Source organism: Nothobranchius furzeri, chromosome 2 (genome assembly GCF_043380555.1).
Source record: "Nothobranchius furzeri strain GRZ-AD chromosome 2, NfurGRZ-RIMD1, whole genome shotgun sequence".
NCBI classification, from domain to species: Eukaryota; Metazoa; Chordata; class Actinopteri; order Cyprinodontiformes; family Nothobranchiidae; genus Nothobranchius; species Nothobranchius furzeri.
In genome coordinates this window covers 89,532,623-89,549,494 of record NC_091742.1, presented here as the reverse complement: position 1 = coordinate 89,549,494, position 16,872 = coordinate 89,532,623, and the positions used below count along the sequence as shown (strand labels likewise).

Sequence of the window (16,872 nt, the reverse complement as noted above, 5' to 3'; positions counted from 1 at the left end):
CGTCCCCTCTTCCCTGTCCGGAACTCGACCTCACCAGTCCGAAGCAGCCACCTTGTCCGTAACAAGTCCGGACCTGTTACTAGGGGCTTCGTCCGGTTAAATTACGGAAAACGTTATCCGGATGTTTGTATTCAGACACAAAGGTCTTACGGACAGAGTCCGGAACATTTCCGTTTTTCATGGCCTGTCTGAAGGGGTCTTTAGTTTGTTAATTGCTGCCAGGAGGACGGCGTTTGAGGGTTCCGACTCGCTGTGAGGCAACTTTTTTTTCTGTGGGATCCTGGTGGGAGAGTCATCATCCACAGGTTGTTGTTTAGCATATGAATGGCATCGTTTAAAGCTCTCCATTGTCTCCATGTCCTCACCTGTATTAGTATCGTCAAAGAAATTTGAAACTTTGGCAGTTGGAGTTTCTCCTTTTTTACAGAGTTAGCAAGCCACGTCGAGCTCGTTAGCTAGCAATAAATACAGCGGGAGTCAAACAAAGAGAGAAAAATAAAAAGTCAATGAAAGAAGGAATAATGTGGGTCAAAAGGTTCCCTTCATGGTCCCTCATAAGAGCTAAGATACGAGTTACATTTTTTAGGGGTTAAAGCAAGCAAATTCAAGCTTTGAACGAAAAGTTTCACCAGCGCCATAAAAAAGCGTCTTACAGTGGCGCCATCTTGCCCCCCCCCCCCCCCCCCCCCTCCGTAGCATGGATAGTCGGAACACCTGCAGAGGAAGGTTTACGATTGGTCAGTCTGTCGATATAACTCCTTGTGCACATGCATAGATCATCATTCTCTTTCCTTGCTCCTGGAAGAATGGTTTGGAGTGTAAATGGTTTCTTTGTTGCTAATCTGCAGGGACTATCTACAAGAATGTTCTACAGAACGTAGCAAAAAAGGTCCTCAGAAATATTGCTAGGTTTGTTGCTAGGTGCTTTTTTTTGGGGGGGGGGGGGGGGTGTCATTGAGGGGGGTCAGAAAGTCATTAGGAACAGTGACAAAGTTGCTGACCTGACAACACCGTATGGCCACACAAAATTGTCAAAGGGCAATCAAGCCTGAGGAGAGGCTGAATTTTGTTAAGTAAAGGGGAAATATTTATACGTGCAGCAGACACTTAGCTGCCTTAACTTTGTTGCAGTCACAAGTCTATTCTCCCGGAATAATATAACTTCATCACAGGATTCTACATGTTCGGTACCACAAACAGCAGTTTGTGCAGCACAGGAATTGGAGAACCAGGAGCAAGAAAGGGCAAAGAAGGCGACAAGTCTGGACCATGATGCTACGTTAGCCTTGGTTAGCTCCCACGGATAAGTAAGCTAAGCAAACTCTGCTAAAATGTTTTGTATGTGTTCATGACAAGTAAAGGTGCGGAACTCAGTTAGCTTAGAGCTGCCACCCATGGAAAATAAAATTAGAGCAATGCCACGTTAACAGTTTAATGTTCAAACAACATAATTTTCACGTTCTTAGATATTTATCACAGCTGCACAACATAATTATAATACATATTATTTATTCAATATTATACATGTTTTTGTTGTTAGATTTTATTATATTGTTTGAAGTGATTTTTTTATTTTAAGAAGAAAATTATATTGTCAGAACAATAAGATTGTCATGTTGTAATGTAAAATCGCTGTAATTTTTTTTTCATGGGTGGCAGCTCAGCATTCTAGTATCATATTGCTGAGTCTTCTGTAGTCTTCAGTGTTTATTTTGAATTTTATATTGGACAAATTTAAAAGACTTGTAGTGTAGAAATGATCCCCGCTGACCAAAACCTCAACTAGTTAGCAAAGGAGATTCCCCATCGATGATGCACTTCTGGTTTTTAATGTAAAAGGTCCATTTTCCTCACCTCCCCGTACAGAACAAAATTTATTGGAATATAATAAAGAACATACTGCAATATATCAAACAATATATTCCAATATTTGTGGTTTTGACGACTTATTTTAAAATATATGTCAAAATAACATAACGTCAGATAACTGCAGACATGCACAAATGCATCTGAATGGATTTTTAGAAAATGTTCTGTTACTAATTTTTTACCGAGTTAGGTCGTCCATTTTTGGCCATGGACACCATGTTGCAGTCGGGATCATGTCTGCTGGGTATAATCCCAAAATAGAAGCTTTTATTTTAATTTGACCTCGAGTGAAAACTGTTGCTATTAATCGTCTTAAATATGCTGAGGAGGTAGCATGCATCTCTGCCTTCTGTATAGGTTAATCTATTTAAATTAAAATCAATATAGAAAACTAAATTACTAAAACAAAAATGAAAAGGGGACAGAAAGAAGAAAAACTTGTGTTATCTGCCTTTTTAAAACTAAAATAACATTAATACAAATGAAACAACAGTATAGTTGTAAATGAACTTGGAAGAAAGACATTTCTGGACTGGTTGGCTAACATAATTTCAGTTTATAAAGGAAGGGGAAAAGAGAGAAAAAATACAAAGTAACACATAAAGAAGATGAATACGCACACGCACGCACACACACACACACACACACACACACACACACACACACACACTCATATCCCCCGCTCTTTTTTCTCCTCTTATCCGCCTTTCTTACTTGTTTATGTAACATACAGGTCCTTCTCAAAAAATTAACATATTGTGATTAAGTTCATTAATCTATCAAAAAATTAATTAATCTAATTAAGATAAATTAATCTAATTAATTTATCTGTAATGCACTGATAAACATTAGACTTTCATATATATTAGATTCATTACACACAACTGAAGTAGTTCAAGCCTTTTATTGTATCTAATATTGATGATTTTGGCATACAGCTCATGAAAACCTAAAATTCCTATCTCAAAAAATTAGCATATCATGAAAAGGTTCTCTAAATGAGCTATTAACCTAATCATCTGAATCAACTAATTACCTCTAAACACCTGCCAAAGATTCCTGAGGCTTTTAAAAACTCCCAGCCCGGATCATTACTCAAAACTGCAATCATGGGTAAGACTGCCGACCTGACTGCTGTCCAGAAGGCCATCATTGACACCCTCAAGCAAGAGGGCAAGACACAGAAAGAAATTTCTGAATGAATAGGCTGTTCCCAGAGTGCTGTATCAAGGCACCTCTGTGGGAAGGAAAAAGTGTGGCAGAAAACGCTGCACAATGAGAAGAGGTGACCGGACCCTGAGGAAGACTGTGGAGAAGGACCAATTCCAGACCTTGGGAGACCTGCGGAAGCAGTGGACTGAGTCTGGAGTAGAAACATCCAGAGCCACCGTGTACAGGTGTGTACAGGAAATGGGCTACAGGTGCCGCATTCCCCAGGTCAAGCCACTTTTGAACCAGAAACAGCGGCAGAAGCGCCTGACCTGGGCTACAGAGAAGCAGCACTGGACTGTTGCTCAGTGGTCCAAAGTACTTTTTTCAGATGAAAGCAAATTTCGCATGTCATTCGGAAATCAAGGTGCCAGAGTCTGGAGGAAGACTGGGCAGAGGGAAATGCCAAAATACCTGAAGTCCAGTGTCAAGTACCCACAGTCAGTGATGGTCTGGGGTGCCATATCAGCTGCTGGTGTTGGTCCACTGTGTTTTATCAAGGGCAGGGTCAGTGCAGCTAGCTATCAGGAGATTTTGGAGCACTTCATGCTTCAATCTGCAGGAAAGCTTTATGGAGATGAAGATTTCATTTTTCAGCACGACCTGGCGCCTGCTCACAGTGCCAAAACCACTGGTAAATGGTTTACTGACCATGGTATTACTGTGCTCAATTGGCCTGCCAACTCTCCTGACCTGAACCCCATAGAGAATCTGTGGGATATTGTAAAGAGAAAGTTGAGAGACGCAAGACTCAACACTCTGGATGAGCTTAAGGCCGCTATCGAAGCGTCCTGGGCCTCCATAACACCTCAGCAGTGCCACAGGCTGATTGCCTCCATGCCACGACGCATTGAAGCAGTCATTTCTGCAAAAGGATTCCCGACCAAGTATTGAGTGCATAACTGAACATAATTATTTGAAGGTTGACCTTTTTTGTATTAAAAACACTTTTCTTTTATTGGTCGGATGAAATATGCTAATTTTTTGAGATAGGAATTTTGGGTTTTCATGAGCTGTATGCCAAAATCATCAATATTAGAAACAATAAAAGGCTTGAACTACTTCAGTTGTGTGTAATGAATCTAATATATATGAAAGTCTAATGTTTATCAGTACATTACAGAAAATAATGAACTTTATCACAATATGCAAATTTTTTGAGAAGGGCCTGTATCTATAGAAATTCAGCATCTTTTTAATAAGTTTTTAAAACCAAATATTGTATTAGCATTCAGTACTCAAATTATTCCATATTTTTACTCCATGCACATTTCTATGTTTCTATATATCCTGTAGCCTTGGGTGTTTACTGCACAATATCCAAATGTTAAATAAACCAAAGTCTCTGACATTACCAGAATTTGTATATTATCTTCTAATAGGATATTTAATATGTCAGTTAGTTCATTCCTGAGGATTGCTTGTGAGCTCTATGAACTCTCATATGTTTGTTTAAATTTGTCTTTTGACTAAATCTTTGTCCACAGAAATCACAAGCAAAAGGCTTCTGACCCGTGTGGACTCTCATGTGACTGTTCAAATATGTCTTGAGACTAAATCTTTGCCCACAGAACTCACAAGCAAAAGGCTTCTGTTCTGTGTGTACTCTCATGTGATTGTTTAAATATGTCTTAAGACTAAATCTTTGTCCACAGAGCTCACAAGCAAAAGGCTTCTGTCCTGTGTGGAAACTCATGTGACCGTTTAAAAGATTCTTTCGGCTAAATCGTTGTCCACAGCGCTCACAAGCAAAAGGCTTGTGTCCTGTGTGAACACTCATGTGACTGTTTACATGTCTTTTCTGGCTAAATCTTTTTCCACAGAGCTCACAAGCAAATGGCTTCTGTCCTGTGTGGACACTCATGTGACTGTTTAAATGTCTCTTTTGGCTAAATCTTTTTCCACAAAGCTCACAGGCAAAAGGCTTCTGTCCTGTGTGAACACTCATGTGACTGTTTAAATTAGTCTTTTGGCTAAATCTTTGTTCACAGAACTCACAAGCAAAAGGTTTCTGTCCTGTGTGAACACTCATGTGACTGTTTAAATGACAATTTTGGCTAAATCTTTGTCCACAGAGCTCACAGACAAAAGGCTTCTGTCCTGTGTGGACACTCATGTGTCTGTTTAAACTTGATTTTGAACCAAATCTTTTTCCACAGTCATCACAACTAAATGATTTTCGCTCTTTTTGGACTTTCTTGCATGAGTCTACATGTTGCTTCACTTTGGCACATTTCTTATTAATCGAACAGCCTGAAGAGCTTTTTGCAGGATGACTTGTCACTCTCGTGTGTTTCTGGAGAGACCACTCATGGAGAAATGTTTTACCACACTCGGGGCAACCAAAGGATTTGGTGACAGGCTTAACATCGGACTCAGAAGACCTGCTCTCATTACAGTCATTGTCTAGAACTCCAGTTTTAGACCCAGAGTCTGACAGCTCAGAGTCTAGATTCACACAGTCATCCTCTTCATCCTCTCCACTAACTTCAGTCTCTGAAGAATTGGATGTTTGTTCATAAGATGTCAGATCTGAGTTCCTGCAAGTGTCCGATCGTCCACTAGTTGCTGCTGTCATCTGGTCAGATGAGCTGCTGGTTGGAAAATCTCTGTCTTCTATTTGCTGCTGATGAAGCTGTGATAAAGGTTTCTCTTCATCATCCTCATTCTTTATAAAAACTGTTGTGAAAGAAAAACTGGCCACATCCGACTCCTCCTTCAAATGAAGCTGCTCCCCTTCGAGACTGGTCCAGAGTTCCTCCTGTTCCTCTTTTACGTGAAGGTGTTCTGGGTCCTGCTGGTCCACACCAGCACTTTGTTCTTCAGGAGATTCATCTTTAACTATCACCAGCTGAGGAACATCTGTAGTAAACAGAAACACAGTATGTGAATTACTGAGCAAAATAACTACATTCACACGTGCAACAGATGAGTGACACTGGCTATGATCTGGAAAAAAAAAGGAAAAACAACACTGACTTAATTTGGACAAAACATGTTTTTCACTTTTGAAGGTGAGCGTTTGATGTTTTTAACTAGATGATGCACAGACTGAAGATCACTTGTCTTAAGATTACATTGTAGGTGTGACAAATGAAGACATTCACTTACATTAATTCACTGATTCGTTTTTCAAGAGAGAAAACACAAAAAGATCAGTGTGTTAGTTTCTGACCATAATTTCTAACCCTCCCACTCCAAACCCAAGTTTTAAAACCAAAGAAGCCTCTGAAATGAAAGATGAAATATCTTCTAAATAACCAGCACAAAGCAGGTCATGAGCCTAAAGGAGGTGTTGCCTGGCCGACTGAGCAAGCACATATGCCACTTACACACTAGCATCGAATCTGCTTTTGAAGAGTCTCTCAGTGGATTTACATGTACGCCAGAAAACTGAATTATTGCCCTGAAAAGACTCATCAATCAATCAATCTAGACTTTATTAATCCCAGAGGGAAATTAGAGTTTCAGTACACACAATTCAGAGATCAGACATACATGGGCAAGACACATGACAAGAATTGGTGACTGGTAATTCGCAACCTGAGTCGCGCTACCTTAATAGAGATAAGAGGGTAACATGAGGAATTGATTCGGGAGGGGGGGGGGGGCACTTCACAGCTACCCTCCCACCAGGAGGGCAGCTTTGCTCTGCAAAAAAACACCTCACAGATATCATCCAAGGTGTGGCTCAGATGGCTGAACAACTAAACCGCAGGTGCTGACCAGGAGTCCTTGGTGATTTTTTGCCATGAAATCATACTGTTGTCTAGCGGTTTGCTCCATATTTTCACCCCAGATAACAGATGGGACATTTAATGTGGTCTTATTGTACTGCATTCTGTCCATTATGTCATTTTTGCTGAGCTTGTCTGCTGTGGCCACATGGTGAAATTTAGCCCTATGGATATGCCAGTCATGTGACTTTGACTGCTGCCTTGTTACCCATTGTAGTTTTTCTAGTTGATGATGCCGCGTTGTAGTTTTTAGTCTTTGAAATGTCACTTTACATTGAATTCCTGTGGTGAGAGCTCCCTGAGTGTAGAGTCAAATAAAGCAGTCAAGGGCTCTGGCCAGCCAGTCTGTTCCTCTGTATCCGTGTCTGATGAAGCTGTATCTGTGTCACTGTCGTCCATGCTTGTCCGGACTGCAGCTTCTGGCTCCACTGCCTTTAGTTCCAGGATGTCATCATCTGGCAAGGCTGGGGAAAGGGAAATAAGACTAGGGCTGAAACGATTCCTCGAGTACCTCGAATAATTTGAGTACAAAAAAATCCTCGAGTCAAATTCTCTGCCTCAAGGCTTCGTTTAATTCATGTTTAATTAATTCATGGCTTTGCAATCGCCCGGGGTCATGTTTCACCCGGACCGAAATAAGTGACGCACATACACGCTGCACTGAATGCACACACGAGTAGCAGATGTAACTTAACTTTCTCTTAAGCCATGGCGGATGACGTGGACCGCGGTGGAGTGCGAAAAAGACAGAAAAAGTCAAAAGTGTGGGACCATTTTTCACGTCGTAAGGCGGAAAACGTAGTCCAGTGTAAATACTGTAAAATGGATTTAGCCTACCACACCACCACATCCTCCATGCTGCAGCACCTGACCAGGAAACATCCAGGTCAGCTGTATATTCTGCGGACACTGTGTGACTTTTTCGTTTGTAGCACTCAGTTTCAGCTCACACTGTCGTCTGGTAGCAACACGTCGGACTTAAAAATGTGCTAAAAATAGCATTTTTACACAACAAGTTGGACTTTTTACTGTGTTATTATTGATATTTGTTGTCCCTCGGGATTGCTGCAGGAGGACACGGGTATTTATGAGTGGTGGAGGAAAACGAAAGTAAATAAATGTTGTGTGATCAGTATAATTTTACATAACCACGGCAAACATGCTTTCTCAATAATCCTTGTTATTGCGTGAGAAAAAAAGTGTAGAAATTAAAACGGACGTGTGTTAATAGGGAAATAGCTGGCGAGCCATGTTTGTGCATGCGCTGTGGTTCTGGTGCTGGTAGGTTCTCGCACGAGGGGAAAAATCGGCTCAGGTTGTATACTTATTATCTTTGCACAGGCGTTTGTTTACTGTGAAGTAAAGTTGAAGTGCTGAAGTTTTGAAAACTAATTTTGAATAAAACTTGAAGAATAACTGGCAATTGCATGCTCATTTTTAGAGGTCTTCCATATTTTATAACATGCTATTTGATATAATGGTTTACAAACACACGATTAATCGATAAAAGATTCGATAGAGTACTCGATTACAAAAATATTCGATAGCCGCAGCCCTAAATAAGACATAATTAGAATGCAGTTTTCAGTTTTAATACATTTTATGTTTCTATCTTTTCCTTTATCTAAAGACACAGAATAAATTATTACCAGTTAATTAAGAAATAATACATTCAATGTGCAACCACAAACCAGAACTTAGATTACACTTGCCATTCGTTACATGCCTCTTAGTGTGACACTGCTCCTCCTAACAGTTTCCGTCTGCCTAGCTTCTTCGGTTTGTGGAAACTGATCTTCTTCAGTGGAGCTGGTTCTACATTTTTCCTGCTCGGGTCTTTCCATGCGCATGCCTGAGATGTAACTGCAGCCTTTTCTGTTTTTCCCATCCTGACACAAAGCTCAACTCTGAATTAAATTGCTGCTGCGCGGCTGCAGCATGACCCAAGTCTGGAACATCAAAATGACAGAATTAAACAAATTTGTACGCTTTATTTCATGCTTCAAATTAACATTTCATTCTGATTCATCTGTATTTTCCCACTGCATATTAGTGTAAACTGTATTTCTCTAAAATGAACACGATTGTACTCTGAGCACGCTAAAAAAAGAAACCTATGCTGTACTCACCCTGCCATGCAGGTACGTAGTTCTCTGGTTTGTTTACTATGACCCAAGCCTCGTATGTAGCAGCCTCGTGTCCTTGTCTTTGGCTAGGAAGGACGTCTGCCTTCAAGACGCAAAACTCAGAGTCTATGTCGTGATATTTTACTTTCTGTACGTGGCCACAGACAACATAGTTGTGTGCATCTAACGATTTGTATGCACGTAGCTTCTCACGTGTGTACTTACTGGGCCTCTCCACTAAAAACGTATGTATATCGGGCCACTGGATATCTGGCCACGCTCCTACATCTTCCACCCATTCCGTAATGCCACAGGGATCCGGGAGTCTGTTGCCATTCGTTAAAGTGAGTTTAATAATATAACATTCAAGATTTGCCGGTGATAACCCCACAGCGTAGCTTGATAAAGCCTGACACAACGCCATCCTTTTGGGCCATTCCCATCTGTACCGGGTCGGCCCGGGCCGGGTAGCGTAGGTTGTTTACATATCTGGGTGGCCTGGTATTTTTCCGGGCCAACCAAGGCTCATTCTCAGGCCTCTTCTCGAGGGGGTCTGCTTCAGGCCGACCAGGGCCAACACACCCACTGCTGACAGCAAATTCACACCTTCCATTAGAGCAAGCCTCTGATTGGTGGGTAGAATCAGCCCACATGGGCTTAAGACAAGGATGTGTGGAATCAACCGGGCCAGGCTGGGGCCGACTGGGGCTACCCGGCCCAGACCGACCCGGTACAGATGGGAATGGCCCATTAGTTGCCAAGATGTGCGCGCATTCTCGCTGACATCATATTGTTTACAAACAGTAAAAGGGTCTAAAGAAGGTTGGTGTAATGAACCGCCAGCAGCACTAAACAACCCCCCCCCCAAAATAAAAAGCATCAAGAGAGCCGAGGATATCTAGAAGCAGACACGGAGCAGCTTGAGGAAACCTGAGACAACTGGAGCAGTTAGCTCATGAGGAGTGGGCCAAAATACCTGCTGAGAGGAGTAAAAGTCTAACAGACAGTTACAGGAATAGTTTGATTGCAGTGATTGCCTCAAAAGGTTGAGCAACAAAATATTAGCTTAGGGTTGGTTACCATCCTTTTTGTCCAGACCTGTTCCAGGAGTTAAGTTTTTTAATAATTCTGTTAAGGCATGGTCGAAAAGCTACATCTGACTTTCATAGATTTTTTAATCGTTTAGTCAGATTCAAGTTATTTCTATGACCATTGTTGGTTTTTCTTTCATTGGCCGAAGGGTACTAACTATTTTGATCACGCCTGTATTAACATAGATAATCACTTTCAGAGAGATTGCCTTTTAATGTAACTTTAGAATAAATTTCCCTTTGAATAAAATTTTAACAATAGCATTTTGATAAATTATGAATGTAAATTCTAAAATACTCTAACATTTCACCTACAAAGCTTTTTGTAACCTATTGTTGTTTTGTAGATAGATCGTTGTGGCTTAAGGTCACACAGCATATTAAATACTGGACATCACTTCACCCACTTTTCCTGCTGGTGGTGGACAGAGCAGTGGCTGCAGAGTTCAGCAGTCTGTCAGAGTGCCCCAGGGCAGCTGTAGCTAATCAACATTGGGTGAATGACTGGTTGTGTTGTGAAGCGCCTTGAGGGGTTTAGAACCTCATAGGAGAGGTTCTCACAACGTCACTGTTACGTGCCACCATTCAGTATAAATGAATCCATCCACCAGTACCTGTGTCCATGCTGTCCAGGTCCAGGTGGTGAAGAACACACGATGAATCAGTCCCAGATCCTGAAGTGGTAGCAGGTTTTCTTTAGCCGTGTTTAGCTAACAGCTGCAATAGAAACAAAGCAGGAGAGCTGATTAAGATGCTGCTTCAGAACAACGCAGGAGATTAAAGATCCAACGCTTTGGTTCTGATCAGCTGAGGACAGATCCAGTCTGGAAAAGAGGACCTTTGCTCACCAGAGTTCACGGAGTAGAGCTAACCGCTTTTTCCTCCAGAGTCACATTCAGATTCGGGGCTTTTCCGTCGGAGAGTGTGAGCAGGATGGATCAGAGAGCGAGCAGCGATCCTGCATCATGACCAACTCAGATGAGCGAGTCTGATAGAGGGAACCTCTTCAATCTGATGAAAGCAGCAAAACGAGCGCGTTTCTCAGAGAGGCCAAAGGAACAGCAGCAGATCCAGAGGGCAGGAAGTCTAGAGAAAAGCTTTTCTCACCCACAACCTGATTCTGGAGCTCCGATTGTCACGAAGACCGCAGAATATCTTCTCCGGTTCTGGAAAGAACTCCACCAAGTTGTTGAGGAGGAGAAGAAAGTTTCCACAGCCTGGTGAGAAGATTTCTGCAGCAGCAGTTAGTCGCTTTAGCTGATCAACTCTCCCAGAGACTGAAGTGAAGACATTTTTACTGCAGAGCCTCAAATATTCTCCTCACACACCAGAACAACAACAAGCTAGCTCTGCTAGCAGCTTCCGGTTTGTTCTTCTTCCGGTGGTCGGTGACCAGCGTAAAGGTACGCTGCCGCCACCTGCTGGACTTTTCATTCATTGAGCCCTGATAAGCAACACAAAAAGAATGATGCTCATTATAATAAATGTTCCACATATAATCATTTGCATGTGGATTTTATTGTTTTAATTATCTTGGGGAAACATTTTTAAAAGTTTTCTTTCTCTGAACAGATTATCCCCATAAATTGTTGAAATGCAGATATGCAACACTAATAATTTATCACGAAAATCCCTCAGAAATATTTGTCAACACCGCACGCGTGCGCACACACAGACATACACGCACACACACCCTCTCTACTGTCCACTCCTTGTTCCCAGGAACGCAGTAAGGGTGGGGGGCGGGGGGGGGGGGGGGTCTGTCCCCCAGATTCAGATCGACCCCGATTTGTCTCCCGATCTAAAGCTGGGCGGGCACTGTGCGACTTTCTCACTCGTAGCTGTTACGTCCCCGGCTCTCTAGGAGAGATGAGGAGGGGAGTAATAAAATTAGTGTGTGGGTTAAACAATAACAGAGTGCTGTGTCGCTTAACAAACAAGGACTTGATTACAAAAGTGAATGGAATATTTACAAAGAATTAAAAAGCAATACTACTTGCAAAAACAAAAGGAGCTGTATTTAAAAGGGGGATAGCGAAAAGCGTCAACCCAGAAGGGGAAGGGGAGAAAACTGAGAATAATAAATATGTATATATTTCCAAAAGGGGCGATCCTAAACTCTAAGTCCAAATGCCGGTCCGAAGTCAAATTACCAAATAGTCAAATCCTAAATCCAAAAGCCGAGAGCACCGTAGTCTAAATATAACGAGTTTTTCCAAAAGAGCGAACGAGGACAAGAAAATAGCCCAATCTGTTCCCAGTCTGCACTATCCTTGATCTTATGAGAGCAAGAGGGCAGCTTTTAACAGCTGATCCATGATTAGGAGCGATTACCAACTCCTGTTCACCTGGAGACAGTGAAGCAGAAGGCCGCTGAGGCCATCCTGTGGCCGAAAAGGGGCGCTGCACGTAACAGCAGCACTCAGCTTCAGCTCAAACTGTACGACTTCCTCGCAGGGCAGATCTCACGAGTTATGCGCTCACACTGTACATCTGGTAGCAACACGTCAGCCCTAAAAATATGCTAAAAATTGCAGTTTTTACACAACACGTCAGACTTTTTTGTCTTGCCTGTTGTCCTTTGGGAGTGCTGCAGGAGGACACACAGGGATTTATGGGGGTTGGATGAGGAAAACGAAATAAAGAAAGTAAATCTGTGTTTTGTGATCAGTTTAATTTGACATGAACACGACAAACACGCTTTCTTGACAATCTTTGTGAGTAAAAAAATGTGTATAAATAAAAACGAACAACGTGTGGTTCCAACTCCAGTCCAGTATTAACCCGGAAGCTGTTAGCGGCGTTAGCTTGTTGCTCGTTAGCAGCGTTAGCTTGTCGCGTGGGTGTGTGAGGTGAACCTCTGAGGCTCTGCAGCAACAATGTCTTCATCTCAGTCTCTGAGAGAGTTTATCAGAGAGCGGCTAACTGCTGCTGCTGCAGAAATATTCTCCGAGTTTGAACAAACCATCGTCCGCTACGAGGAAGAGATCGAGCGTCAGCGCAGACTGCTGGAGATCAGCTGGAAACCACAGATCAACTTACACAGAATAGGTATGAAACAGCAGCGGGACTCGTGTGGTTCTACTGAGGACACAATCTCAGGACAGTCTGCTTGGGTCCGCCGTGCAGCGATGGCTTTACTTAATTTATAAAGGTTCTGATATGAAAAAACAGGGCAAACTGCACAGCAGGGGCACGTGTGTGTGTGTGTGTGTGTGTGTGTGTGTGTGTGTGTGTGTGTGTGTGTGTGTGTGTGTGTGTGTGTGTGTGTGTGTGTGTGTGTGTGTGTGTGTTAGAAAACAGTAGGCGTCAGCAGAAGCGCTCAAAATTCTTGCCTGATGTGAGCAGAGGAGCAGCGGGTGAGCGATCCGCTTCACGGCTGGTGTGTTCTGGGTCTGATCTGTTTGTGGACACTACCAAGTAAAGCTGTCAGCAGCTTCAAAGTGGAGATGATTCCATGAAAACATCTTCAGTAAATCAATAAATCTGATAGATACTGAGTCTAGTTGTGCTGAGGGTCAGTCAGACACACACACACACCAGCTGTTCTCATCTCTGATTGTAGAACTGTGTGTGGTTATTTGTCACTTTAAGAGTTCATTATGTTCTAAAACATCTTCAGATGATTAAAGTGAAGTGTTCTCTCTTATTGTCACATGATTCATTTTTTGGTTTGGTCTGTTTGTCTGTCCAGAACTCCCGCTGCATGACGTCAGGAATGAGGAGGTTCAGACTGACCAGCAGCTCTGGAACCAGGAGAGGACCTCCAGTTTGGAGCAGGAACAACCAGAACCTTTACAGGAGGGACCAGAACCTCCTCACATTAAAGTGGAGCAGGGTGATCCAGAACCTTTACAGGAGGGACCAGAACCTCCACGCATTAAAGTGGAGCAGGAACACCCAGAACCATTACAGATTCTAGAACAAGAAGAACTCTGCATCAGTCAGGATGAAGAGCAGCTTGTACTGAAGCAGGAGACGGTTACCTCCCTTGTGACTCCTGCTGATGAGGACAGAGACCACCGTGGACCAGAACCAGACAGACACCAGCTCCTTTTGTCAACATCTCCTGATGCAGAGATCAGAGCTGCTGCTCCTCCAGAGTCAACAGGTGAGGGGTTTCTATGATGATTTTCCTTACTGTGATGTCACAATAAGGGACTTTTTGAAACCGCTGTTTTTAGGCTCATTATCATTAAGACACTGACAGATAATGAAAGGATAAAAAATGGGGAAGATAGATGAAAATAACCGTTTCTTCAATTTGATGCATTCCAGTCAGTTTAAAGAAAACTGAAGCTGAACATGGAAGACAAACAAGGAAAGGACAAGCTGGACACTTTAGGTGAAGGGAACAGGAAGCCAGACACGGTGTAAAAGATGATGTGCTGTTTAGTTTTGTGTTCATGGAGAAAGAAAATGTTTTTTCTTTATGTGATCTCAAAGCGATCCTCACGTTCCTTCCAGATTATAACAGTCACTTTCTGTAGTTGTTAAAGCTGCCATCATGGCAAACCGGGTTTTTCCTGGCTCAAACTGAGGCAGAGGTGTAGGGCTGAAACGATTCCTCGAGTAGCTCGAATAATTCGAGTACAAAAAATCCTCGAGTCAAATTCTCTGCCTCGAGGCTTCGTTTAATTCATGTTTAATTAATTCATGGCTTTGCAATCGCCCGGGGTCATGTTTCACCCGGACCGAAATAAGTGACGCACATACTCGGGCTGCACGATATTAGGCAAACCTGCGATATTCGATAACAGAGCTTAATATTGCGATATCGATATTACTCACGATAAATGAACAAATACTAAAGTATGCAGTGTTGATGTCGTCTGGCGTGTGACGTCTGCTCTGGGTTCAAAGCAAACAAAACTAATGCATGAATTCCATTACAACATAACATTTTTATTGCAAAAATATGCAGCTGCATCTGCTACTGTATTAGCAGCTGCACCTGCTACTGTATTAGCAGCTGCACCTGCTACTGTATTAGCAGCTGCACCTGCTACTGTATTAGCAGCAAAACAACAAACTGCATGCATGCAGTTTCTCAGTGACTTTAAAACATCACCTCCACCATAAAACTTTTTCTGATGCTCCAAATACAGAAAAACATCCCTTACCAGGGTTTTTTCAATAAATAAAAACATCAGAAAATAAGTTTAAATGTTAAATAATAGTTAACATCACTTAAATGCAACAGCAAATTCTCTCATTGCTACTGAGCATTTTCTCCACTTATGTGGTTATGATATAAGGCTGTTGCTGCTATTGGGAAGTGAACTGTGCTGGGCCAAACTAGGAGAATATTAAGATTTTCTGAGGGAAAGAGAAAAACAATTGTCTACCTTTCAGAAGAGGAACTGGCAAAAAAAAAAACTACATGGAAAATATGTGAAAACGTTTGTTTTTAACCCCAAATTGAACAAGTTTACCTAGATCTTAAAAAGCAGCTCAGATGATGAAACTGTAACTATGATTCTGATAACAAGCTAACAAATTGAACTAGCTCCTCTAAGATAACCGGCTAGCAGAGCTTCTGACTGACAGTTTATGTGCAGCAGCAAATCAACTATCCTGATTAACAAGGTTATAAAAGCTCATAAATGAAAAATCACTTTGATGTGTGGGGGAACTTTTCCAGGCCCTCTTTAGCAGGGTGGGACTGGGAGGAGAGTGCTGTAGCCTTTTAGCTGGAAGCTAACCGGAGCCTGGGGCTAACGGTGGGTTGGTTCACCGGCACGTGTCGGAGTCAGCCCGGTTATTATCAGCTGCTTAACGACACCGAGCGGACTCACGTTCACATTTGAAAGCAGCGCTGATTCCAGAAACCTCAGCACATAGTGTGTTCATTAATCTGAGCCAGCATGATGAACAAGGGAACGGCGCCGCTAACTCAGTTCGGGTGTTGCGTTCCACTCTATGAAGACCTCTGCATGCCCCCTCGACATCTTACCCTCATCTTTGTTTAAAAGTGCTTTTCAGTCCATCGGTCCCAGCGTGCTCTCTATAATTAATGCTTCTCTGGTTTCTGGTCAGGTCCCTGCTTACTTTAATGGGCCATTCCCATCTGTACCGGGTTGGCCCGGGCCGGGTAGCGTAGGTTGTTCACATATCTGGGTGGCCTGGTATTTTTCCGGGCCAACCAAGGCTCATTCTCAGCCCTCTTCTCGAGGGGGTCTGCTTCAGGCCGACCAGGGCCAACACACCCACTGCTGACAGCAGATTCACACCTTCCATTAGAGCAAGCCTCTGATTGGTGGGTAGAATCAGCCCACATGGGCTTAAGGCAAGGATGTGTGGAATCAACCGGGCCAGGCTGGGGCCGACTGGGGCTACCCGGCCCGGGCCGACCCGGTACAGACGGGAATGGCCCATTAGAATGCTGTAATCCACCCGCTTCTTAAAAAACGAGTCTCGACCCCTCTCTCCATAGCAGCTTCAGACCCATCTCTAAACTTCCGTTCATCTCCAAGATCTTGGAAAAGGTTGTGGCTAAACAACTCACAGCTGCTCTTGATGAACATAACATCTATGATAGCTTCCAGTCAGGTTTTTGTAGAGCTCATTCTACTGAAACAGCTCTTCTTAGGGTCTTTAATGACCTTCTGACTCACAGTGATGCCGGGGACTGTTCTGTTCTGGTCCTGCTGGACCTGACTGCAGCCTTTGACACTGTTGACCATCACCTGCTACTGGAGAGGCTGAGAGACCGGGTAGGCCTATCAGGATCTGCTCTGGAGTGGTTCTCCTCTTATCTCTCTGAGCGCTCCTTTTCTGTGGCCATCTCCCAAGTTTAGGTCCTCCACCACAAGGGTCTACGTAGGGGGCGGGCGTATT

The 16,872-nt window shown here is 42.9% G+C and overlaps 2 protein-coding genes across 4 annotated transcripts in view; one reads left to right on the top strand and one right to left on the bottom strand.

The window, feature by feature from the left end:
• Window positions 1–2,297: 2,297 nt before the first annotated feature.
• On the bottom strand, window positions 2,298–11,468 carry LOC139066162 (gastrula zinc finger protein XlCGF57.1-like). 3 transcript variants are annotated; one of them, XM_070548281.1, is made up of 4 exons: window positions 10,881–11,468; window positions 10,647–10,749; window positions 7,089–7,279; window positions 2,298–5,940 (listed from the first exon to the last, which is right to left on the bottom strand). In XM_070548281.1, the coding sequence occupies exon 4, from the start codon at window positions 5,654–5,656 to the stop codon at window positions 4,478–4,480; it is 1,179 nt and encodes a 392-aa protein (XP_070404382.1). In that variant the 5' UTR covers window positions 5,657–5,940; window positions 7,089–7,279; window positions 10,647–10,749; window positions 10,881–11,468; the 3' UTR covers window positions 2,298–4,477. The 3 variants fall into 3 exon arrangements, 2 of the variants coding, with proteins under 2 accessions (XP_070404382.1, XP_070404381.1); XM_070548280.1 differs by lacking the exon at window positions 7,089–7,279 and having other exon boundaries at window positions 10,881–11,043; window positions 11,140–11,465; XR_011519133.1 differs by lacking the exon at window positions 2,298–5,940 and having other exon boundaries at window positions 6,502–7,279; window positions 10,881–11,450.
• Window positions 11,469–12,808: 1,340 nt separating this feature from the next.
• LOC107376838 (uncharacterized) overlaps window positions 12,809–16,872 on the top strand; it is a 40,225-nt gene continuing 36,161 nt past the window's right edge. The window contains exons 1-2 of the mRNA XM_070548180.1: window positions 12,809–13,083; window positions 13,727–14,143. Coding sequence (XP_070404281.1) covers window positions 12,912–13,083; window positions 13,727–14,143 — 589 coding nt within the window. The 5' untranslated portion in view covers window positions 12,809–12,911. The remainder of the gene's footprint in view (window positions 13,084–13,726; window positions 14,144–16,872) is intronic.